The sequence below is a fragment of the Maniola hyperantus genome, chromosome 20 (genome assembly GCF_902806685.2).
Source record: "Maniola hyperantus chromosome 20, iAphHyp1.2, whole genome shotgun sequence".
NCBI classification, from domain to species: domain Eukaryota; kingdom Metazoa; phylum Arthropoda; class Insecta; order Lepidoptera; family Nymphalidae; genus Maniola; species Maniola hyperantus.
Window position 1 is genome coordinate 5,108,848 of NC_048555.1, and position 25,811 is coordinate 5,134,658.

The window sequence follows — 25,811 nt, forward strand, 5'->3', positions numbered from 1 at the left end:
TCAATCCTACTTGATATAGCACAAATGTATATTGTTATATCATACAAGTCATTCGTTACATGTGTTGCTGCTCCCATAGCTAACAATTACGCTAAATAAAACAACTTATAATTTTTATTATAATATGAATATGACTATTGACTATTACAAAACATAGCATTAAAATGACCATTGACCATGCAACATATAACATGCATATGTACAAAATAGAAATATTTATGGATAATAATTAAATTATTTATGGATAATACCTACTTTGATTTTACTAGTCAAATCAAAATTTTGTTTTAGTTTGCATGTTTAAATATTTCTATTTTATTAAATTATTTATGGATAATTATCCATTGAAATTTTAGATAGGTAATTTTGTGTTTTAGCTGTTTGGTACAAGACACTTTAATGTAATCACTACCCATATTTCACTACCCTTAATACCTTATATAAAAAGGCGAAAGTGTGTTTGTTTGTTGGTTTATTAGTTTGTTGTTTGTCCTTCAATCACGTCGCTACGGAGCAACGGATCGACGTGATTTCTTGCATGGGTATAGTTAAAGACCTCGAGAGTGAAATGCCTATTTCACTCTATTTTTGAAAAATCAAAGAGTTCCCACGGGATTTTTAAAAACAAATCCACGCGCACGAAGTCGCGGGCACCAGCTAGTAATGAATAAGAGCTCAAACGCACTAGGCAACAAAAAAAATTCAATAGTGTGTGCTTTTAGAACCTAAGAGCTCCGACAGACTAGAACCGGAAAGGACAAAATGTCTGCGCGGCGACGCGTCACCGAAACCTTCTGTCCGCCAGACATAAACTTTGTCCCTAGTGTGATTGAGCTTTAAGTTACTAATCTATGTTGATCTGTCGTATTTTCTCGGATGAAGTGTAAATTTCAATGGTTCATTTGGCACATAAGTCGGTGTCACGCTATAGGTTAGGTCTCCATACCTCCAAGTCACTTTATACTTGTAGAATACCTGAAAAAAAAAGAAACAAGTTTTATTTGAGTATTACTTAATATTTTTAACGCAGCCTTGCTATGTGATACAAAGCTTCAAACCTTTTATGATTCCATAATTAATTTTTTTTAAACGTCAGTATCCCAAAGGTAGATGGGACAGCAAAATTTAACCTCACAATAATTTGTTATCAACGACGCTTACAAGCAAGTTCTATCTAGTACAAACTGCACTCCTAATTTAGAGTATAAAATAAAGTAAAATATTATTATAAGTACCTAATTCAAATTCAATAATTTTATCTGTGTATAATGTTTGTCTGTCTGTTACCTTTTTACAACCCATCTGCTTATCCGATTTTGACGAAATTTACAAAGATAGCTTGCATCCTGAGATAGAGATAGGCTACTTTTTATCCCGGGAAATCAAACCATGAGATTTTTAAAAACCTAAATCCACGCGGACGAAGTCGTGTGTATCATCTATTAGTTCCATAAGTACCTAGTCAGAAAAAAATCCTTACGCGTGGATACCGTGAACTTCATAACTACCTACAGTATCATCCTGTCTCTGTATTAAAATAAATATTCCAAAAGAAAAAAAATGTAGTTGGTACATCATACATATTTTCTTAGTACTGTACTTCGTCGTGAATAAAAAAAAATCCACTGTAGTAAGAATATATTATTTTATACCTTTGTTGGCTTTGCTTTACCCTATAGTATTCATTCGGGCGAAAACACCTTGCTGCGATCCTACAGCACAATGTACCTTCGTTCTAAAGGCCTCATTAAAATCTGTTCTGTTATTTTTTACCTGATTCATAGAAACGGCCAGCAAATTGTGCTAGTCTTTTTAATTATTATATTTCTGACTCAAAAATCCTTTTTATAACTTTTTTCTCTCTAACTACTTTAGTCAATGCGACGTTATCAACTGAAATCGTAGTTAAAAACTTATTTTTTAAATTTTAATAATAAATAATAAATAAATAACCTTTTATTTGGGACCATAGCGCACAGTACAAAACAGAACAACACCAGACAAACGTACATAAACAAAACAAAAAAAAAACACAACAAAAAACAGAGCATGAAGACAAAAAGATCACAAATACTTAACTAATACGTACGGCTTTCCATGCATTTCAACCGAGAAAACAATCGCACTTACTTAGCTCCTATAGATAGTGTACGACTGTACGTGTATAGAGGCGGCGATTTTCCCAGCCGAATTGCATGGAATTACAGTAAAATTAATCTCTATATATATAAAAGGAAAAGGTGACTGACTGACTGACTGACTGAATGACTGACTGACTGACTGACTGACTGACTGATCTATCAACGCACAGCTCAAACTACTGGACGAATCGGGCTGAAATTTGGCATGCAGATAGCTATTATGACGTAGGCATCCGCTAAGAAAGGATTTTTGAAAATTCAACTCCTAAGGGGGTGAAATAGGGTTTTGAAATTTTGTAGTCCACGCGGACGAAGTCGCGAGCATAAGCTAGTCTAAAATAAAATAAAATAAATGTCTGACATAAACCCGAATGCGTGTCTGTGGCGCTTAGCTGTCCCAAAAAAGGGAATTGCCTCAGCGTAATGCTGTAGTAGTGTATGTGGGTACACTACCTCAGCGCTGTTTTTCAGGCATCCCCTGAAAAATTCCGCTCGACGTCCCGGACCGGTCCGGGTTTCATAATTTATCTGTGCGATTGACCCCTCGGCGTTAAATTGACATACTAATATCTATGGATGGGCGAAAAATTGTCTGAAACTGAGTATTTTTCTCGGTCGGTGGTCTGGCATAGTAACTAATACTTACTTAGTAAACTAACTGACTTTTTATTCAAAAAACAAGGCTTATGACGAGTCCCCCACGGTGTGCGAGGGTTAGATTCTTGGGTAGTCTCTAGAAACCTCCCAGTGCTAATTATTTAGGCCGCTTTCCAAGATACTGGAATGGTGGGTGATCGATACCTCAAGAACTCAAGCAAGTGCTTCCAAAGTCTTTTCGTCTGTCTGTGGTCTTAACTTTTGATTTTCTTTCGTTTGTCTGTGGTCTCTTTTTGCCTGTTCCCTATAGCATACAGAACAGGAAAATACAATTATTATTTCACTGTGGTTTGATCATTTGAAAATTTAAATTAGTTTTAATGAAACCAAGTAGAAATCGCCATTTTGACCTATGCTCAATATGGTTTCATACGCCAAAATTTTGAGAAATTGATGTAACTAAATAGTCAGAGGAAATTTAATGGAGTCTTGTTTTTGCCTTACGTTAACAGAAATCTACAGTCTACTTAATAATTAAACTGGGTTAATACTAATCTGACCGTAAACAGTAGCGTAGCGTAGTAACCGGGTCCTTATTAAATACCTGGACCATGCCACGAGGGGTCAGTCGGCCATATATTTTAAATCTCGTTACCTTAGCTAACAAAAGCTGCAACTCCGCTTCAGCGAATCTCTTCCCAATACACATTCGGCGTCCGAATCCGAATGGCAGAGATGCGAATGGATGAATTCCAATTTCCTTTTGCTTGCTCCACACAGACAATGCCTTTGCATGCTCGCAGATCGGTCCGTTTGCTTTCCCCCGTATTTGCATAGTGTGATCACTAGCTTTGGCAAAATGTTTGGCAAATTCCTCCTCCCCAATAATGTTGCTATTGTTTCTCATCCAACGTTCTGGTACATATTCTTGTGGCGATGGAAAGTATCTTTCTTCGTTTGACATGATGTAGTGTGGAAAGACGACGTGTGACTGCAAAATGTTAACAAAGAAATGTTCTAATGTAATCGATTTAACTACTTTTGCTTAGGAACAAATCGTAAGAAAGTATAGAGGTCGACAATCTTATTTATATTAAGTATCATTTATGATCTTTTTTGCACATGGGCAAAAGTTTAAAAACCCACAACTGCAGTGCCTCTTATTACCAATAAAACATGACTAAGAATCTGCTCTGAAGTGACTAGCTGTGTAACGCTAAGAACATAATATCCAAGTTAATTGGTCAAGTTGGTCTTGTAGTTTTGAGGAAAACCGTAGAAGCCTGTTCATACACACAGTCAACCTTAAAGTTACCTGAACCCAAATGTATATTATGTATTCAGTATTACCAATACCGTCAACGTTCAGTCCTGGGAAAAAACTCGGTTTGGTTTTGAAAATGAAGATTGACTTTATTATTGGTTTTTTATAAAAGAATTTATATTTTCTAGAATGAATTTATTGCTTTTAATATAATTATACAGTAAATCGATATTTACCCCTTTAGGTACTTGATATCCTAATATAATCGCATCTGATTGTATTGAGCGTCCATTGCCCAAGATTACTGGTTTGATACTGAAACATAAAAAAAAATATACATATTAGCTGTACATAAGGATAATGTATTAGGGCATTAGCAATTTAATTTGACGCATTTATTCTCAAAACGTGTTCTCCATTGTATAACTTGTTTCTTTTGCAGACAATTACGTAAACTACTGAAGTATTTGATTTTTTAAGTTTTATTATGTTGCCAAATAGTAAAACTAGTACTGAAAATTGTAACGATCAGTTACACTTCAATGATTCTATAAATATTCTGAACTAGCTGCCCTGGCGAACTTCATTCCGCCTAGCAGTCGATTCAAATTTTTTAAATTTGTCTCTCCGTAAGAACCATCCTCGTACTTCAAGGAATATTATTAAAAAAAAAGAATTAGCGAAATCGGTTCAGCTGTTCTCGAGATTTGCGATGAGTGATTCATTTTTATATTATAGACATTGAATATGGTAACAGTTAACACCTACGCTTAGAAAGTACCTACTTAGTATTTAATTGTTGCTTCGATTTAGAAAATACTGCACTAAACTCGTCACAGTATTATGCACATTCTCGTAGTAACTTTAAGCAATTTTCACATTAAATCCAATTTTGGTTCGCACTTTGGCATACATTTTATGAGCCACTATATTATCGTCCTAATATAGAATATTGGTAATGCTGCAGATGCTGATAGGTTAAGATTTGTATGTAAATCTATGAGCCCGTGTAACTTTAAAACTACACATTTTTACAGAAATCTAATAAACTATAGACTCAGATATTAGTTTAGAGAACGAAATCAAAAAGGTTGATATTCAAATGAGAACCAAACTATGTTATATGAAATGAAGCGCGCTAAAAATAAACTTGCTTACTCTTAATTTTGATTTTTTGTATTATTATTTCAAAAAAAAAAACGGTCAACGGCAGTCGAACTCTCGCACATGAAGGATTCGTACCATCGCACAAGAAATAACATTTTTGATTATTTTTTTGATGTACCTACACAACTTCATGGTTTTCTAATTTTTCTTTTTACTTGTACTATAAGATATTATTACTACCTGCCAAATTTTATGGTACTAGGTCAACGGGAAGTACCCTGTTGGTATTAATTTCGTTGTCGGCCCTTGACAGACAAACAGACAGGCAACGAAGTGATCCCATAAGGGTTCCTTTTTTTCTCTCTGGAGATACGGAATCCTAACAATGTTGTAAAGCCAAGTTTATAAAGTACTTCATGTGCGGTAACAAATAAAATGGGAAGCTAAGCCAGCACTGAATAAAATATAAGACGTAGCACGACGTTCTGTCCACCTAAATACATCTGCATTGCTTGTATACAGTGGTGCAACATAAATAAGAAACCGCTTTAGCCGCAAAGTGTCTTGTCGGTATGAGTTACACTGCATACAAAGCAACTTAATACTCTACACTAGCCACTAGGGATCAAAAGAAACGACTACGTAATTTACATTCATCTTTGTATGTCAGCTACTCAATTTAACACTTTAGTTATGTTCTACTGAACCACTTTATATACTGATAATACCCTTTTTAGTTTCTATTGATATTCTAAGCTCTGATATCTGTGGTCTGTCTACGATTATATTTATCGTATATTTAAAATGAGTTTGTTGCGTTGTCTTGATTCATTCATAAATCATAATTATTATAATCTCAGTCATCAGTCTCTTCAGTCACTTGCCCAAAATTAAGGAAATAACTTACCGTAGGGCTTCTTTAATACAAGCTCGCAAATATGGCAACTGATCCAGATCTTTGCTATTAAAATTTCTATCTACAGGAAGATTTTCGTCCAGTTCCTTTTGCAACTTTCCTTGTGCTCTTGAATTTTTTGCCAGTAAATACATAGTGCTAGCCGCAGCCGCTGCAGTAGTATCAACTCCCACTAGCAACAAGTCTAAAGCTAATATAGTTGCAACCTTTTCACCGGATTTTTTTGGCGATTTCAGCGCAAACTCCTTTGTCAGTAAGTCTCTTCAAACACAGACTTCTAAAAGAATCTAATGCGTTGATATAGTTTTTGTAAGCTGGGGTTGAATAAAGCCTCCATAGAGGAGCTGATAGTTCAAGTTCGGGAACACTGTGGAAAAATCCGTGAATACTTTTAATTATTTCCTTGGCATCTGCATCGTGGTCCTTCAAACAGCCTAGTCTTGTTCCTAAAGCCCAGGCGCCTACAGCTAAAAAAAACATTATTTAGAACAAATCCTTAACCGGGCAAAGCATTGTATAGTTCTTGTATTTATTTATTTATTACACAAATACTTACATTCAAGAGCCCATTTGTATAATTCCATGAGAAAGTCATTCGGCAGTTCCCTGTTCTCGTCTAGAATGTTCTCCATCCTGTGAAATTGTTATTTTTTTTGTAAAATTCTCATTTTAGGAACAGCGAGATTTCTTTCTATTCTTCGGAGGAATAAACGATATCCTATAGCCCTATCCTATACGTACTTAAAAAAAGATCTGAATGTTAGCTGCAAACTTTTTATCAAGTCGCAAATAGACAATGTTTTTGCCCGTACGAGATTATCAATAAGTAATATATAGATGCTACTGTTTGTTTGAAATTCTCAAAGGTTGCGTGCGATTATGCCAAATGCAAAGCGGTTGAAGCCCATTTAATCGGAACGTTACTTTTTCATTGAATGAGATTGTTGTTTCCCGCAATGACTCAGAACGGAGCATGCAAAACAAATACTCAGACGCCGTCGCTGTTAGAAACGGATGTGGTCATTAAACCGTGATTCTTCAGTCTGCCTACATTTGTAACTAGTCAACGAGACCGTATCTTTGCATATTTAGAAACTGCTCACTTTGATTGTCATCTCAATTCTTTGCTGCATTGTTGATAACAGCATACACTATATGGACTTATATAGGTATACCCGTAATACGATGACCTCATATAGGTGTTCTAGAATTTAAATAGAGCAAATTAGAGTACATCAAGCTTTGATTGTCATCTTAGTTCTTTGCTGCATTGTTGATAACAGCATACAATATGGACTTATAGGTATACCCGTAATACGATGACCTCTAATAGATGTTCTAGAATTTAAATTAAGCAAATTAGAATACATCAAGCAAGTAACCCGACACCGATTGGCCAGGTCGTCGCCTAGTACCTAGTTGTACCTACCTATTGAGCATTGCATTGCATTGGTCCTACTCAAAAGTCATTTGTTCTGAGTCTGTCTGTCTGTCCGTCGTGTCTGTCAAGAAAACCTATAGGGTACTTCCCGTTGACCTAGAATCATGAAATTCGGTAGGTAGGTAGGTCTTAAAGCTCAAGCAAGGGAATAAATAAAAAATGTGTTCATGAACAAATAATTATTATTTTCAATTTTCAAAGTAAGATAACTATACCAAGTGGGGTATCATGTTATGAAAGGGCTTTACCTGTACATTCTAAAACAGATTTTTATTTATTTTACGCATAGTTTTTGATTTATCGTGCAAAATGTCGAAAAAATATAACAGTAGTACGGACCCATGGTGCGCGGGTCTGACTCGCACTCGTTTTTGATCTGTTTTCACTTTTTAAATTCATATTTTGGAACGCTCGCTGTAGGTTCTCGATAACCCGGTATCAAGACTTGCCTAATGATGTCTTCGATTTGAAGTCACATTAAATTGTCGTTTGCCTATAATGTTATAGTCCTGCCAATATTTTTATGCAATTTTACATTTTAGCGTTTAAACTACCGTAAGTGATATCCATTCTAAATAATATCTGTCCACGGCTATACTCACGTGTTTAGTCGACGTTAGCCCGACTAGTTTCGAACCCATACGGGGTCCTTTTTCAAGGGCACCGCCCTTGAAACCGCGGCACGTGCGCGAACGGACTCCCTTGAAAAAGGAACCCGTATGGGTTCGAAACTTGTCGGGCTAATGTCGACTAAACACGTGAGTACAGGCGTGGACAGATATTATTTACAATTTTACATTTTAAAAATATATTTTAACCTATGAAATCTCGTTACTTTTATTGTGATTTGAAAATGGCGAGAGATGTTAAATGACAAACGGGAAGGTTGTTCCGGATATTCCTATTAAAAATATCTAGATATGTCTAGAAGGACCTACGGAACTAATTACGGAAAATATTAGCTGTTAAAATCTGATCCAGAATCTAATCCTTTTGATGCAAGTTGAATATTTGCGAAGTTTTTTAAATTTTCTGTGTTTTGTGACATTAACTACTTATTTGATCTAACGATTTATCGTACTCTAATTGCTTAATGAATTTGCAAAAGAATACGTGCTAATTATTGTGAATGATCCTTAATTAACAGCGTTAATTAAGTACTAATTGTACACTGTAGAAATAATTGAAAAGCTTCACACTGGCTAGTAGAACTATTACGTATTGATTCAGTTGCAAAGAGTTTAAGATAATGAAGAAAAGCGGCACATTCATATGCTAATCAAAATCCAATACGCGATTAGCGAGTGAAAGGTTAAGATCCCGAAAGGTGAACAAATACAAGAAATGTAAGTAGGTAACTATCTACTGATGCAAAATTTTAAAACTTAGATTGTTGTTATACGTACAAAAGTAATAAAAATAACTACTCTATAAGAAGGAAGAACTGTGTACATAATAAATAAAACGTATTCATTATAAACTAGCTGATTACTCTGCAGGTCTTAAACTATACCATGCAAAAATCACGTCGATCTTTTGCTCCGTTGTGACTTGATTGAAGGGCAAACCAACAAACCAATAAAACAACAAAAAACACACTCCCGCATTTATAATATGAGTACTGGGTAGTGATACTAAACTAGCGGCACGCTATGATGGCCGGTTTGACGTTTGTCCGCTCATGAAGTTCCGTATTAATTGATAACGACTTTGAAGGAAATAATTGTATTACTTTATTGACGATAGTGATGTGCAGAGATTCATAAATTTTATCGAATGTAGTTTTAGGTTTAGGACTCAAAATTTATTTATTAAATTGATTTCTTAAATGTATACAAGTGTAGAAAAATCAGTTTGCACCATTTAAGGGGTGAATGTACTTGTGAATATGAACAATTTTCACTATGTGGACAAACCTCTGAAATCGCAAAAAAATATCAATAAATTTTTAAAAATGGAATCTAATACGATCGTCACATAGGATCGCTGGCTAGCACAACTACTACCTCCGGCAAACTCGCGTCAATGCTCAATGCAAAACAAAGCAGTTTCGAATTGACGTTGCTTCGAAAAGTATAAACTGTCAGTGCAATGCGATTGTGATATAGTTTTGACCTGGCTTTGGATTTCAAATATTGATACTGCATTACTGTTGACCCTTGCTCGTTAATTTGGACTCTGTTCAAGCCCTTTGTTGTGGATTTCGTCGATATGACCGAACGTACGCAGAGAACTGTTCTAAATAGTCAGACACGTGAGTTCCTAATACGCCTTCGTAACTATTTCGATCGTGAAGCTCAAAATGGAGGGCCAATTTTACCTATAACGTCAGTGGTTGAACGCGTAGCTGATGCGCTTAATATTGGACAACGAACTGTTAGACGGATAACTAAAAAAAAATATGGCGAGACTGGCACAGAAGAAAATAAACTTCACACACCAAAAAAGAGAAAACGAGCAAAACCAGTCGTAGGCATCGATAGCTTTGATGCCGATGCTATCCGAAGACATGTTTACGGCTACTATTTACAGAAGGAGTATCCAACAAGAAAAAAGTTGGTGCATTCACTGAAGGAAGCTGGATTATTCTTCGGTGGGGAAAGTTCTTTAACGAAGATTTTGAAGACCATTGGATTTCGATACAAAAAATGTAACAAACGCAAAATATTGATGGAAAGATTTGATATAGCGATGGCAAGGTATACTTTTTTACGGCAAGTGAAAGAAATCAAAAATTGGCAAAATGTTGTGTTCTTGGATGAAACATGGCTTAATGCTAACCATACTGTAGGCCGTTCTTGGAACGATGACACAGCAGCATCTACTTCCAAAGTTCCTGTAGGAAAAGGATCGCGACTTATAATTTGTCACGCCGGAACCATCAACGGGTTTGTCGAAGGTTCTCTCATGGCTTTTGCGTCAAAAACCACTGGAGACTATCATGAAGACATGAATGGAGAAAAGTTTACTGAATGGTTTACCTCAATGTTGTGTAGCCTCCCTGAACCATCTATTATAATTATGGACAACGCCCCATACCACTCGATGCAAATTGACAAGCCACCTGCCCAATCCCAAAAGAAAGCTGATATCGTCGCATGGCTTCGTAAAAATGGCGTAGATGCAAACATGAATATGTTAAAAGCGGAATTAGTACGTCTTTTAAAAGAAAACAAACCAACCAAGATCCGATACGTCATTGACGAAATAGCATTAGAACATGGGCACAGAGTTATACGGTTACCGCCTTACCATTGTGAGTATAATGCGATTGAGTTGGTGTGGGCTCAAATTAAGGGATATGCTGCAAGACACAATACAGAACCCCCATTTACCACAAAAAAAATGCTAAAATTATTAGAAGAAGCTTGTGAACATGTGACTAAAGGAGACTGGGAAAAGGTTGTGAATAGAACTGTTAAATTAATAAGGGAAGATTATGAAAGAGATGTGAAAATAGATAATATTATAGAAAACGAACATATAATTATTAATGTATGTGATGATAGCAGTGACGACAGTGAAAATAGTAGTATGGACGAATCTGATTAATTATGGCCTTTTGTGGCACCTTTTTCGGTATCTTTTGTATTCATATGTTTCTTGTGTGCATATAAAGTATGTATATTCATTTTCGTTCAAATATTCAGTTCGTTCAAATAAATTAAATAAACATATACATTTTTGTTTTATTAAACCTATTTAATCAGGTACAAAAACAAAACTTAATTGTTTTTTGTTCGAGAATAAATTGACATTCCACATCACTATTGTAATGTGTCAAACCGGCCATCATAGCGTGCCGCTAGTGTAAGTAAACTGCTATCTTTTATAGCTTACCTGTCAAGAAAGTCTATTGCGACGCCGTCAAGCGACGGTACAGCAGCCCTCGCCGCTTCTGGTGCCACAAGAGCTTTTGACACTTTTGATCGAAACTTTGACCATGGCATGCCGTGCCTGTTAAAAATAAATTAATTTCACACGAAAATACTATAACTTCTACCTATAATCTAAAATAGAATCCACTTAAATACTCACACGCCTATTAGTCCAGGTTCATTGCCAAAAAAATCCTTTCGTAATTCCTGCTTGTAATGTCTGAGGCATGGTGCGACTGCTCTGTATGGCATTGCATCTTCACGTCTGTAAATTTTCGCGGTCTCCTCGGCACAAAATGGGAATACTAAATCGGGATGTCCAAATAGCTTGGCAACTTTAGCAGCGCCGCCTGCGCCCGCTAATGCCCTTAAATTCCATAACGTGATATCCAAATTACGCGTCCGCCATAGCTTTTGTCCGATAGCAAAACGCCAGGAGTTGCCCAGTAAAGGAAGTGGCCTGGGGCCTGGAATGGTCGCGAAACGCCTTGCACTTGTCATCGCGTGCACAATACTGATGGTCCTTCCAGCCCCTGGAGATGTAGCGTGAAGGAAGTGGGGCGACCACGTTATGTTTTCAGCAATCTCGTAATACCTGTCCAAGTTGACTTACAACAATACAACTCGTGGTTTATTATTTTCTTTTGCTCCTTTTACCCATTGACTCAGAACATAGTGTAGCATATATCAAATAACAAATGCCTACTATGTGTTGTGTTACGTATAAGCATGTTGTTTTACATTATGTGTTTATCAATCAGGTATGCTCCGTACAAAGTGACTTCTCTCGTGTTATTTTAACTCTACGGGTCAACTGCCATGTCAAAAGTACGGGTCCACCTATAAAATAAGGACTAAAATCGTACTTTTGGCTTGAAATTTGACACATAAAGTTAAAATGGAGCGTGAAGTCATTTTCAAGCATTAAATAATCCAGAATTTTAAACATTGACCATAAAATTAAATTTTTTAGTAGTGGAGTTATTTCAAATTTTCCTTCCTTGTGTTTTTGTATTGTGTTACATTAGAAACGGTTCATTGCAACTCGATAATGGTTGTTACATGCTCTATTGTTTATTATTTGGAAGACTAGTGTCTAAACTTTCGCATAGGTATTTAGCATGGGATTACAAATCGTCCCTTCAGCTCCATGCAATAGTTTGCTGGTAGGGTTTATTAGTGTGTGTATGTTAATAGTTACAACTTGCAACCCATCCGATACTGTAAGTAAATCTTCAAATATGGCGCTGTTTTTATCTTTGAGCTTGGATTTGTATGCTACTATATTTGATTGAACCACGAGTTCGCTCATATTCGTGTTGCTTAGTTGCCAATTGAATAAAATGACGTCACAGATAAATGTGATGTGTCCAATTAGTGGTTCCCTCAATGGGAGTTGGGTGCGGTGCGCTCGCGCCGATTGACTCGTCCGGCCTTTGGGAACACATTCGTACCATATTTGCACGTCTTCCGCAATCGTTCCCGTTAAGTCTTATTTGTTGCAGCAGTTCAGATTTCAGAGGCGCAACAGTCAGATTTTATCTAATGAAGAAAACGCATTGTTCATATTTGAAAATTTCAGTTTCGTCATGCGCTAAATAAGGGACAATATTTACTGTTTATATTGGCATAGTAAAACAGAAGCAAGTTGTGTAATATTTATTTGGAGTTCGCACTCAATATTAAGCCATATTTAATGTAGTTTTTATGTAGTCTTACGGGATGATTTTGTTATCCTGCAAAATCTGAAACATGATAGGAATAGTTCTTTTGCATCGGAAACTCGGGCGGCGGCGGATGCAGTATCCATAAGGAACTCTCTGTTCTTTTATCCTCTCGTCTTCGTATTAATAACGTCTGATTGCGCCAGAGCATTTCCTTCATGAATACATTATCGAACCACGAGCGATTGCGATTTACTACACCACTTTGTGTGTTACGGTCGACGAGTGCTCAAATGCTCGGAAAATTGCTACTTTATGTCATCCATCCCATGATGCACGTAATACGTATTGTATTACGAAAACACTTGATAAAAGGCAATAGGCACTTTCGACTTTTGCACGTACCTATTTGTCGTACGTACCTTGCATGGATGTCAGCTATTCAGATAAAGCGGGTTATGCATGTACTCGTAACTACACGGGTTGTCGGGGGGTTGACAGATTTATGACAACATCGCATGACGCGCACTCGGATTTCGGTGCCTCTTTATACCACCTAGACTAGAGCACTACGCTATTGCGGTAACATTTTTCGACTATAAAACTACATTTTTTATATCCTTCATCACTACCCATATCACTCACTACCCATATTATAAATTGAATGCGAAAGTGAGTTTGTTTGTTTGTTGGTTTATTGGTTTGTCCTTAAATCACGTCGCTACGGAGCAACGGATCGGCGTGATTTTTCGCATGGGTATAGTTTAAGACCTGGATAGTGACTTATGCTACTTTTGGAACACGGAATTTTAATAAACCTGGAAACGTACGAAGTCGCGGGCATCAACTAGTTATTTATATTCATCCTTATTAATGAACTAGATAATACTGTTAAAATGAGTGTAACTTCTGAGTTGTTTAAGTCTTCAAAGGCATTCCGAACCATTGCATGCATTTGACGTTCAAAAGCACTTGTAAAAGTTTATTTGAATAAAAATATTTCTATTCTATTCTTATCGGACATAACTAATTATTTATTTGTTTGTTAATAAGTCACCGGTTTGCCGTTTTTATAGTAATTCACAGAAGAAAGAAAATCCCATCGTTACATGATGTTCAAAGAAAAGTTCCTTTTCCATATTTGGTATAACCACTGCATTTTGAAACTTTTACAATTTTTTAACTATCTAGGCTTGATCCCATTGAGAAACTTACAGATTTTGCATCTTTTGCAGCATTGGTTTTGGAGTATTCATTTGTAACTGAAAATGCTGATGACGCATCGTTCATTCGTTCTAACAATTGTGGCATTCTGAACATGATTTCTGAAACATGGCGCACAATTTTAGACCGATCCAATTTCCGTTCTGAACTTACAGTAATAATTATTGTATCTTTTGTGAATATTTTAGAACATCCATTTGTAACTTGTTGCTTTTTAAATTGTTGATGAGACATCTGCTTTGGAATTCCGTTTCAGAACATTTAAGAAATCTGTGAATCTTGCGCAATGATCTCGGAACATTCAATAAATACCAGATCTGTGCTTGTCTATTTTAATGGAGATAAGTTAATGATCTGAGTTGTTACATCGATTGGGATATTTTTAGAATGTGCAATGCAATTTACATCCCTTTAGAGAAATGTTTCTACTGCAATAATTCATTCATGAAACATTCAAAACCAAATGATGACATTCGTCTGTGGTCAATTTTAGATGTTGAGATAAATGAATGATCAGTTGTAACATCAATTGCGACATTCGGATACGATTCATGACCAAATGATGGAACTTTCATCATGTGTGATAAATTCATAGATGTGGGATAAATAAATGCCATCCTACCGCCAAAGCAGTGACTCCAAGCGATTTAGCGTTCCGGTACGATGCCGTGTAGAAACCGATCAGGGGTATGAAAAGTTTAATGTAACTGCAATACCCCTTCCAATTTAGCCCGCTTCCATCTTAAACTGCATCATCAATTCATCACTTACTATCAGGTGAGAACGCAGTCAAAGGCTATCTTGTATCAGAATTTAAAAAAAAATCGGCCAAGTGCTAGTCAGACTCGCACACTAAGGGTTCCGTACCTACCATTGTACAAGAAATAACACTTAATTTTCATGGCGGCCTTTTTGAAATCTTTACTATTTGTTTTTGTAACGGCAATGAATTTGTTACGGTCTCTATTACGGTTCACGAGATACAGCCTGACAGACAGACAGACGGACGAACGGAAGGACAGTGACGCTTAGTAATAGAGTGTCGTTGGAACCATAAAAAAAGATGAGGCGTTACATCGATTGCGACATTTGGAATTTGGATACGCTACAAGCGGGTGTGCATTGTGCGTATCACTACGGTGCGAACGAGCGCGCCGGCGATCGGCATTCGGCATCGGCAGGCGAAGCTCGCTATCAGGAGGGTTCGGTCGTGCGGCGGCGCGCGGTGCGATGTGCGCGTATTGATCGGGCATCGCGCCCGGACCTGTTGCCGGGCACCCGACTGCCGCTGTACGTTTCATGCAATCTTAGCCGAAATGCCCCCTGCATTCAAGTACGAATCAATATGAGCAGTTATTTGCAATACTATTTGTTCTACTCTTTCTTTTCATCAGAATTGGGTTGCCGTCGATTTTTAGGGTACCGTATCACCAGAGAAAAATAGGAACCCTTATAGGATCAATTCGTTGTCTGTATGGTTGTCTGTCTGTCTGTCAAGACCCTTTCAAGGGTATCAAAATTTTAGGGTACGTACTTCCGGTTGACCTAGAATCATGTTTGGCAGTTAGGAAGTAAAGGGAAATCGAAAATACATCACAAAAAAAGTTATTTCTTATGCGATGATAGTTTGTACGGAACCCTTCGTGTGCGAGTTCGACTCGCACTTGACCGTTTTTTTGTACGTAAACGAAATGACGATATTATACGTTACTTTTAACTTATCCGATGGAAAGTGTAACCTGCGTATAGATCAGTCAGTCAGTCAGTCAGTCACCTTTTCCTTTTATATATTTAAACTAGCTTATACTCGCGACTTCGTCCGCGTGGACTACATACATTTCAAACCTCTATTTCACCCCCTTAGGGGTTAAATTTTTAAAAATCCTTTCTTAGCGGATGTCTACGTCATAATAGCTATGCGCATGCCAAATTTCAGCCCGATCCGTCCAGTAGTTGGAGCTGTGCGTTGATAGATCAGTCAGTCAGTCACCTATTCCTTTTATATATTTAGATAACTTTGAAATTGCTCAATTTTACTTACCTAATCGAAGGGCCCCGGCCGGCCGGGGAAATCTTTAGTACGCAAATATCTGGACTTACTTTGACAATATTAGACCGAGGCCGTCGAGCTTGGTTATTGATTTGGTCTTAAATAACAAGCTTATTATAGCTATTTACGAACATCCTCTTTCTAATATTTATACGACTGCCGAAAAAAGGTAATGTAGTAATGTAACGTTTTCAGGATATTTAAGTATCTACTCGTATATTTGTGACTTAAAATAGTGTGATAATGAATTTTTTTATATATATTATATATTTTATATATACTAGCTGCCCCGGCGAACTTTGTACCGCCTAACAGTCGATTCTTTTTCAGGATTTTTTTTTAAATTTTTCTCCCCGTACTTCGTATTAGTAACGAATTCGGTTCAGCTGTTCTCGAGATTTTTGATCAGCAACACATTCAGCGATTCATTTTTATATATAGAAAGAAGTATGACAGTGAATAAAGTAAGCTATGTGACACATTTTGATTTTATAATTAGCACTATCTGATGCCCGCGACTTCGTCCGCGTGGAATTAGGTTTTTCAAAAATCCCGTAGAAACTCTTTGATTTTCCGGGATAAAAAAGTAGCCGTTGCACCGTTGCGACGTGATTGAAGGACAAACAAACACACTTTCGCATTTATAATAAGGGTACCTACTGATTTTAAGATATGAGAGTAGATAAATATTGTTACTCAATACCAACAATGTGCCAACATAAAGGTTATTATGCCTTCTATACTAAAGGCAAAACTTTTTCTCGTTCAGCACTCATAAATACAAATAAGCCGCATCTGCAATGTAGATCCTCGACTGACTGTTGTAAAAGTTGGGCTAAAATGAAATGCATTTCCATTACTTAATGGAAGATTATCTAATCTCAATACAGATTTGAATCTCTACATTTTTGGCCGCTGCTGCTGATTACCTACTGCCTAGTACATTCGTTGAATTTGTTATTTGGATTTGTAAAAGCCATGTCAAAGGGATGAATCTTTACATTATGACTCCTTTTCTTCAAAAATGTGTTCCTTTTTAAAATGCGTCATTACAAATAGAAATTATTTATTTGCTGATTGTAGGTTACATTTAAGTTGTTAATTACAATTTTTGTTTCGAGCTACAATCTACCATACTATGGCGTGCAAATTTGAAATCTTAATACACAACTAGAATTATTAATAGGAATCCTTACTATTATTGCAACACAACAATTATTATTAATACAATAGCTCAAATATCTTATTATTAACACATTCTTTACGTCATATTCATTGTTATTTCGTGGTTATTCCACTTTTTTCTATTATTTGTATTGCATTAAAGAGTGAGGATCAATTAATATACTCCACAAGATCTCTTCCAGTTCCAACTTCTTAGCTAAGTTTGCGTGAGTTTTTATTTTTTACTAGCTGATGCCCGCGACTTCGTCGTGGAATTAGATTTTACAAAATCCCGTGGGAACTCTTTGGTTTTTCGGGATAAAAGCCTATGTCACTCTCCAGGTCTTTATGAATACCCATGCAAAAAATCACGTCAATCCGTTGCACCGTTGCGACGTGATTGAAAGACAAACCAACAAACAAGTTTTTCGATAAAATTTAGATTACTTTTACTAGTTCCTCTCGATAGGAAGGCATCGCGAACCAGTGGTAAATTATTCTGAAGATTTAAAAGCACTTGTAAAAGTTTACTCGAATAAAAATCTATTCTATTCCAGTAGTAGATTCACTTTACGATTCAAAAGCACTTGCACAACTTTATTTCAGTACAAATTCTGTTTATTTCTATTTCAAGAGTCTGCAGATAATTATGATTCTCTTTTGTCTTCAAAATATTATTTTGTTTCTTCTGTCTGTTAAAAATACTTATACAATTTCGCTAAGTAGATCAGATAAGTGGTAAATCACTCTTGAGTAAAAAGCCTCGACTTCCCGAGCCATTGAAAACGATGCAAATTGAATTAATGAGCCATTTTATCCCTCAAAGCTCAAAGTGATCAAGCAGCCCTATTACAACGTCTATATCGCACCAATTTTCCAGCATAATAAGTACAATAGTTGTTGAGCTGGCAGGCTTCCAAATGAGCCACTACTGACATTGCTACCCCCCCCGGCGTCACTTTAAGCCTTTCACTTTTATCAGCTCGGTGAAGTGAAGAATAAATATTTTGACATACAATATTTTGTGAATTATCAAGAATGAGTTTAGTGTTTAGATTCATCATTATCATGATCAACCTATCGCCAGCTTACTACTGAGAACGGGACTCATCTCAAAATGAGAAAGGTCCATAATGCACCATGCCAGCCAAGTGCGGATTGGTAGATTTAATACATCTTTGAGAACGTTATTTTAAGACCTCACAATGTCAATTCACCGTTAAAGCAAGTGCTATTTTAATGCTTAAAACGCCCATAATTCGGAAAAGTGCTTCCCTGTGCACTTTTGATCTCTTTTTCTTTTTATTGTAAATGTTTTTGGTACAACTAAAATAATTAAATAAAAGTTACAGGTGGTGCGTGCCTAAGAACCCCCGACCTTCGGAACAGGAGGCGGACGTATTAACCACTAGGCTATCACGGCTTACGTGTTCAGATTATATTATGCTTAGGTATTTATTAATATCAGAATCAGGTCAAAATTGTATTGGAACTTTGGAGCATAGTGGCGGGTCTATAATCTTCAAGCTCGGGCTTCTAAAAAGACGTCTTTGTTCGGCCATAAATAAATGTTTCACGAGTCGATATCTGGCGATTATTAATCACAGACATTAATTAAATTACGTATATTTACTTACGTACTTATTTATATTATAAATTAAAAAAGACTTTTTTCTTATGTTTTTTCCCCCTGATAATTCATATTTCAGTATGCGTGAACATCGTGTAATTTTTTTTAAACTGTCCATAAATTACCGAATAGCCATATCGCAATCTCTAAAGTCGAACCGTGTCAAGAGTGTCTTACATTCGAATTAAACATACAAGTCGTTTGAGTACGCAGGAGACATGATCCAGAGCTTGATTGCACCAATTTTCCAACATTATAAGTACAATGGGTCTTCAGCTGGCAAGCGGCCAAACGAGCCACTAGGTACCCTCGGCACCACTTCAAGTTCCCGCTCTTACCATGTTGTGTGGAGTGGAATAAGATGCAAATGTGTGGGATACAAACTTTTTATCTACTCTCGTAATTTTTCCAAGCCCGAAGACTGTCAGTTTTTTACCCTCTGTGCCAAAAAGTATTTTGTTGAATTATTCAGATGTAATATAACGTTTTATTTGCTGACAGTATAGCTCAGTTAACCAAGTATTTTAGTGCTACTTTAATATTGGCAGATTGTAGCGTTAAAATATATACGTTGTAGGTTACTGTGTAATATACTCAATCTAGCAAATAGCGAATTTAATTTAATTCAACGGTGAAAATTTATCAAACACTAAAAATTACTGACGTGAAAGATTTATGTTCTCTACTATGTAGAAAGATGAATGAAGCAAACACGAAATAACATATGCATCCACATTCATGAAGATATCGAGCAGTATTTAGTCATCATAATAAAAATGATTATGAGCGACAAGTTGGCCTAGATGAAATAAAGATACCACTATTCAGATCTACCAGAATTCTCCCAGATTATCAAAGTCAGCTCATCGGAACTTCAAACCATCAAACTACCAGTTGCATTATCCATATGAAAAATAACAAAGCACCGTTGATACTTCCTAAACAAGATAGAATTAAGAAAAGAAATACCAAAACATGATACATGGAATTAGTAAGTTGAGATCTCAACAAAAAAGGCTTACGGGAATCTCATATCACAATCTAGTAGTAGGCCTGGTTCTAAAAGCACCGGTCTAGCTAGAGAACAACGCACGTCTAGGACGCTGTTGCGCGCTATTGTTCGACAGCCATGACAAATTATATCAAGGGTTGTCTAGACCGAGCTCCAGTGTAGCCTGTTGGCGGCTCGCCAGCCGTTGCCTAGCTTAGACTCGCAATCGGCCTTGATCGTAAACCGTGAGACTCGGAACACTGAACTAAGTAATACGACTGTTTGGAATTTAAAACTAGAAAGAAGTCCATTGTTGAATCTCTCATCATAAATATGTAAGTTGATTCATTGACAACGTATATATATTATGTTAATACACAGTGTTTTTAAAGTCACCTTTTACATTTTCATAGGAAGAGAGACATATGTCCTCGTGCAATGTCGTGAATCGTGACGACTATGTCCACCTGCGGGCGAATACAAAAACGCTTATAAATCGTTAAGCGGGCTATAAATATTTAGATGCGATTCGATAACGTTTTCAGTATAGATCCCACATGCAACGGTCTAGACTTCTGAACATTCACTGTTAATCATATATTATGCGTTATTTTATTGGATCTTTAAACCTAGTAGTCGACTGCGATGAGTCTTATAACTAAACTCTAGCAAGGGTTTAAATTAGATCAAAAAAAGTCAGTGTACTAAACCAGACAGTGGAATATACTAGATTCACGATTTTGACTGTCATAATTGCTGACGAAGCTCTTCGGAATTTTAGAGTTCTGATTGATGAAATAATTATCTTGAGGTCATATTAACTGTTACCGTGTTGCTTGTTAAGTTATTAACTTATTAGTCATGGCTATTAGTCGCTCATTCAGCCAATCGCATTGCCGCGGCCGCCTGCGGCTGTATTAGAATCTAAAGTGGTTCATTCCTTAATCCTTGTTCTTATAGCATTTGCTGTATTGCTTTAGCTTCTTGCCAATAATTATCTCGGTCCGTTGCATGGCTATTGAAATGTTTATTCTTTGAAGTCACTCGCACAGTATCATTCTGTTCCTTAGGATTAATAAGTATAGTATATTAGTATGTTGGTCGGTTCATCAGTTTCCTCACAATGGGGATGATGACTACTACTCAAATCAGCGACTTTTTACCAAACGTCAAATCGCTCGCTTAGTAAAGGAGCTCGTTTGAAATACCTAGGTTTGACGTCGCGTCGTAAACATTTGACGTAAAATGTCGATTTTTAAGTTAAATCGACAATAATTTGAAATGGTTAGCAAACTTAAAACTAACAGCAGACGTGGATTTCACGAATTTTGGAAGACCCTCTATTTCATAATTTCACCTAATTATGTGACAATATGAAAATATTAACCATTTTTCCGTAGTGAATAAAGGCTATATTTTAGGTATAAGGTTTTAAACTTTATCTTGTTTAAAGTAACGTCTACTTCACCACAAAAAGTTTCCACTGTTGTTTTACATTTAGGTTTATCGCTTAAGAAATCAAACTACATGGCTTAAACAAGGTTTATTTAAAATACAAAGTAAATTAAATATTTAGTCAAAATAGGCGAACGCTTAAGAGCCCGCTTCATCGAAGCGACAATTCGTTGGCGTGTGGAGCCAAATATAGTGCTGTTTCCATAGAAGACGGAAAAAACGTTATCTGTGCGTGTCACCCTTTCCCTCTCACCTCACCTCGAGAGGGGCCGGGTGAATAATTTTGCTTAAGATGTAAGGTTTTTTAGGCAAAAACGGTAAGTGAAAATTTCAAATCGGCGTTTGGATTTTGTTTTTTAAAAGAATATTAGCCATGTTACATGACTAATATTCCCCTTTCCTCTCCAACTAAGCGTCAGGCTTGTGCTAGGAGTAGGTACGACAATAGTGCAACGGACGGGGTTTGAACTTTGAACCGTAGGCGACCTTTCGGTTTTCAGTCCACTCCTTTACCGGTTGAGCTATTGAGGCTCTTAATTACACATATTTTTGGCAAAAGAAAACATTTTTTCACACAAACTAAAAAAAATTTAAATGATTATGAAATAAAGTAAAGCGTGAAAATTTTTCAGTTATATATATAGTTTATTTACGCACGAAGTTTTTACTATATTAATTACTGGTTTGAGGTATAAACAATGGAAAGATAAATCGATATATATGGCATAGTTATAGATCTAGAACAACAAAGAATAGAATAATAGGCGTAATACGTTTGTATGGAGAAGCGCGTAAGAAGGGCCACCTTAAAAGCTCGCGTGTGGCGGAGGTAGTTTTCATTTGGGTCGGTGATTTTCTTGTGCCGCGCTCTCGTGGCCTTTCACACGACCATACATTAGCCACAGATTACACGATTAAGTTGTTTCTACGTTAACGTATTTGTGGTTGATGTCTATGGTCATTAACTTTATGATTCAAAAGAACATAATTATACTCCAATATAGTCCGTAAAAAATGACTCCTCACGCGCCATTGCTCTATAGGTTAGCTGTAGCTGCCAATATATAGTTCACCTTTAAAACAAGGACGTCGTACTTTTGACATGAAATTTGACACAAAAAGTTAAAATGGCGCGTAAGGAGTTAAATTTTTATATCATTTTCGAATGAAAAAGAGGGGGATACATAAAATCGACTTATAGGAAACTATTATCAACTGGTACAGTTCCCGGCAAACAACTTGAGTATTGACGCGATTGGCTGGTGAATGGTGGCTGCACGCGATTGGTTGATCAGTCGGCGCGAGTGCACGTGATTGGTTGATATGTCGACTTTCGCTTCCCGGATTCGCCAACTTTCTCCCACTACGCTGCTTCATGCCCAAGTTGTTTGCCGGGCACTATAACACTGCTATGTCGTCTGCCTTAAGGGCATAAATCTTGTATGGGGTAAAGTATTCGCTTTTATAATATGATTCCGAAATAATTTTTCGATTAGCCATTAAAAAATTTAAACGATTTGGCTGTAGATACTTACAAGATAGTGTAGTAAATTGTTCCATTGATAATATTGATACTTATAATATTGTCCATACATGTTTTTGTAAATATATTTAATTGTCATAATGTATGTGATTGTAATGTCTTTTATGTTTTGCAAGATTAATTTACTGAGTTTCTTGTCAACTCTTTTCAGTGGAATTTGCGTTCAGAAGCCATGGCAGAGTCAAGCCTCCTACGTGAAATAATAACATGAAATAATAAAAAAGATTTCTCAAAGCATATTATAGTCTTTTAGATTCAGCTGAATTGATCTAAGTACATACCTACTACATTACATACTCAATAAAATGTGTACTCAATAAAGTGAAATACATAATAATATGTACCTAGTACAGTCACCACAGAATTCAGGATAGATTTCTATGACGGTCTCTTCGAGTCCATTGTAAGGACTGTAGGTATTTTAATTTGTCAGATCTATTTCCTTGATTCGTGCTGAATCACTTGTAAGCGAGATGCCGTCAGAATTGACTCACTAATTCGATCTCGTGACCTATTGTCATTGAAATAGATTTGTAAGGTTACCCGCTGTATTGTATGTAATGGTCTTTACCATTAGTATACAACATTGTCAGCCAATCAAATTTTGAAAACCAGCTGTGGTTGTATAATGCTGAATCTGTTTGCTTAACCTGCAAAAGATCTCTTTGAGATTGATCTAAACGAATGTCTGCCAAAGGTGTTAATTTAATGTGATGTGAAATCCTAACAAGGAGGTACATCTGTATATATAAAAGGAAAAGGTGACTGACTGACTGACTGATCTATCAACGCACAGCTCAAACACACAAGCTATGGGGTTAAAACAGGGTGTTGAAATTTGTGTAGTCCACGCGGACGAAGTCGCGGGTATAATCAGTTATCGGCTAGTATCAAGTCAACGTGTTTATGGAACGAAGGGCGCGCATAGCCAGCGCTTGTCGGCTTACGGCTAGGCGTCTAGTGATGGTTTTTAAACACACGAGAATTTTGGCACAGTTCGCAAACAAACTTTTACAATAGGTGGCACTCGGTGAAAGAGTTGATTCCACTCTCAGAACTAAGTTCGTTTGTATGTAGTTTACAACGTGTCTTAGTAAATTCAAAATGCTGCAATTTATGACCGAGCTCGTAGCGAAACCAATAATTAATAAATCTATCACCGAGCTAGTTAAATGTCAACATTATTGATTATTCCAACAGCTGCACATTAAAGGGAAATACCAGTAAGGTAATATAATCACAAATAACTTCCTTATGACTGGTTCCTGCATAAGATTTTGCCTTTTCAAGCGTTGTGTTGTTTTGCTGATCGCTAAAATTGTATCAAATGTTGACTGACTTATCGTTTATTGCACTTATATTAGAATCGGCACTTATTATGTTATTCATCTATTGGTCTGGAAGACACTGCAGGTATCTGCGGCCACTTCAGTTGCATATATTTAACAGCATATCTCAAATCTGCCGACCGGAAAAGGATTGATGCCTTCAAAGTGTGGTGCTGGAGACGCATGGTCAACATTTCCTAGACGGAGCATAAGACCAACGGCTCGATTTTAAGCACATTGAAAATGAAGATGCGGTTGTCCAACATCTGTCCGCGGCGGATGCTCGGCTACTTGGGTCACGTTGCTAGGACAAACGCGAGTCATAGAGAAATGCTGATCACAGGCAAGATCGGAGGAAAGAGACCCCGCAGACGAAGCCCAAGACGTTGGCCCGACCAGATACGAGAAACGGTGCAGTGCCTTCCGTACGGCCTCCAACAGGGAAAAATGGCGCAACATCGTGAAGAAGGTGATATCTCGAGGCAGCCACGATCCTCAAAATTGAGCGATCATCGCGATAAGAGAGAAGAAAAAACACCATACTAAGGACTTAAGGAGACAACGTCAGTGCGTCGTCTCCGCTTCTTGTCGCTTTTGTATAAACCGCGCTTAAAACATACAATCATCATTATCAACCGATAGATGTCCACTGCTGGACATAGGTCTCTGGTAGGGACTTCCACGTACCACGGTCTTGTCCGCCTGAATCCAGCGGCTCCCTACGACTCGTTTAATGTCGTCCGTCAACCCTGTCATCCAACACTGCGCGATCCGATGCGAAGTCGTCATTCTAGTACCTATCTATCGTTTTTCGAACTAGTTAACCTACTGTCACTTAGCTTTGCAAAATTGCAACCCGTTTAGCTATGTCGTTTCTCCTACGGATCTCCTCATTTCTGATTTGATCACGTAGAGAACATACTTTAAATATACATGTAGTCCGTACAAAAAGAGAACTCACTCGCCTTTTTAACTCTGTGTCCGTTAGCCATTTTAGCTCTCCTGTCAAAAGTACGGTTCACCTTTAAAATAAGGACTAAAATCGAACTTTGACACATAAAGTTAAAATGGCGAGTGAGATTTGAAAATGTAAGCATTACATATACAATACATATTAAAAAGTTTCTATACATTCTATTGAACAGTGATCTACTGATGGTTTGGTGAATTTGCAAATAGTTCCTGATTTTAAACGTTCAATATTAGTACCTTATTCAATAATTAATATGAGCATTTCCTGGCCGTGTGAGAGTTCCTGTGTATAATGATATTGTTGAAGCATCGCGTGCTGTCTGGCTCTAAGCTCGTTAATATGTATACGGTGCCGACGCGGCGCCGACGCCATTTGCAACTGGTGGCACACCAAAGTTCACCACAGTTAGTATTTGCCCAACAAAAATTGAATGATATTTATTTTT

General features: G+C 36.9%; 2 protein-coding genes across 3 annotated transcripts in view; one reads left to right on the top strand and one right to left on the bottom strand.

The window, feature by feature from the left end:
• The window catches only part of Galphao (G protein alpha o subunit), a 70,592-nt gene that overhangs the window by 28,982 nt on the left and 15,799 nt on the right, over positions 1-25,811 (top strand). The window lies entirely within an intron of this gene.
• Positions 184-11,845, bottom strand: LOC117991644 (probable cytochrome P450 49a1). Its single transcript, XM_034979241.2, is given in 8 exon segments — positions 184-975; positions 3,394-3,729; positions 4,239-4,317; positions 6,017-6,249; positions 6,251-6,492; positions 6,582-6,658; positions 11,307-11,423; positions 11,505-11,845. Coding segments are annotated over 8 exon segments (1,551 nt in total). The 3' UTR covers positions 184-849.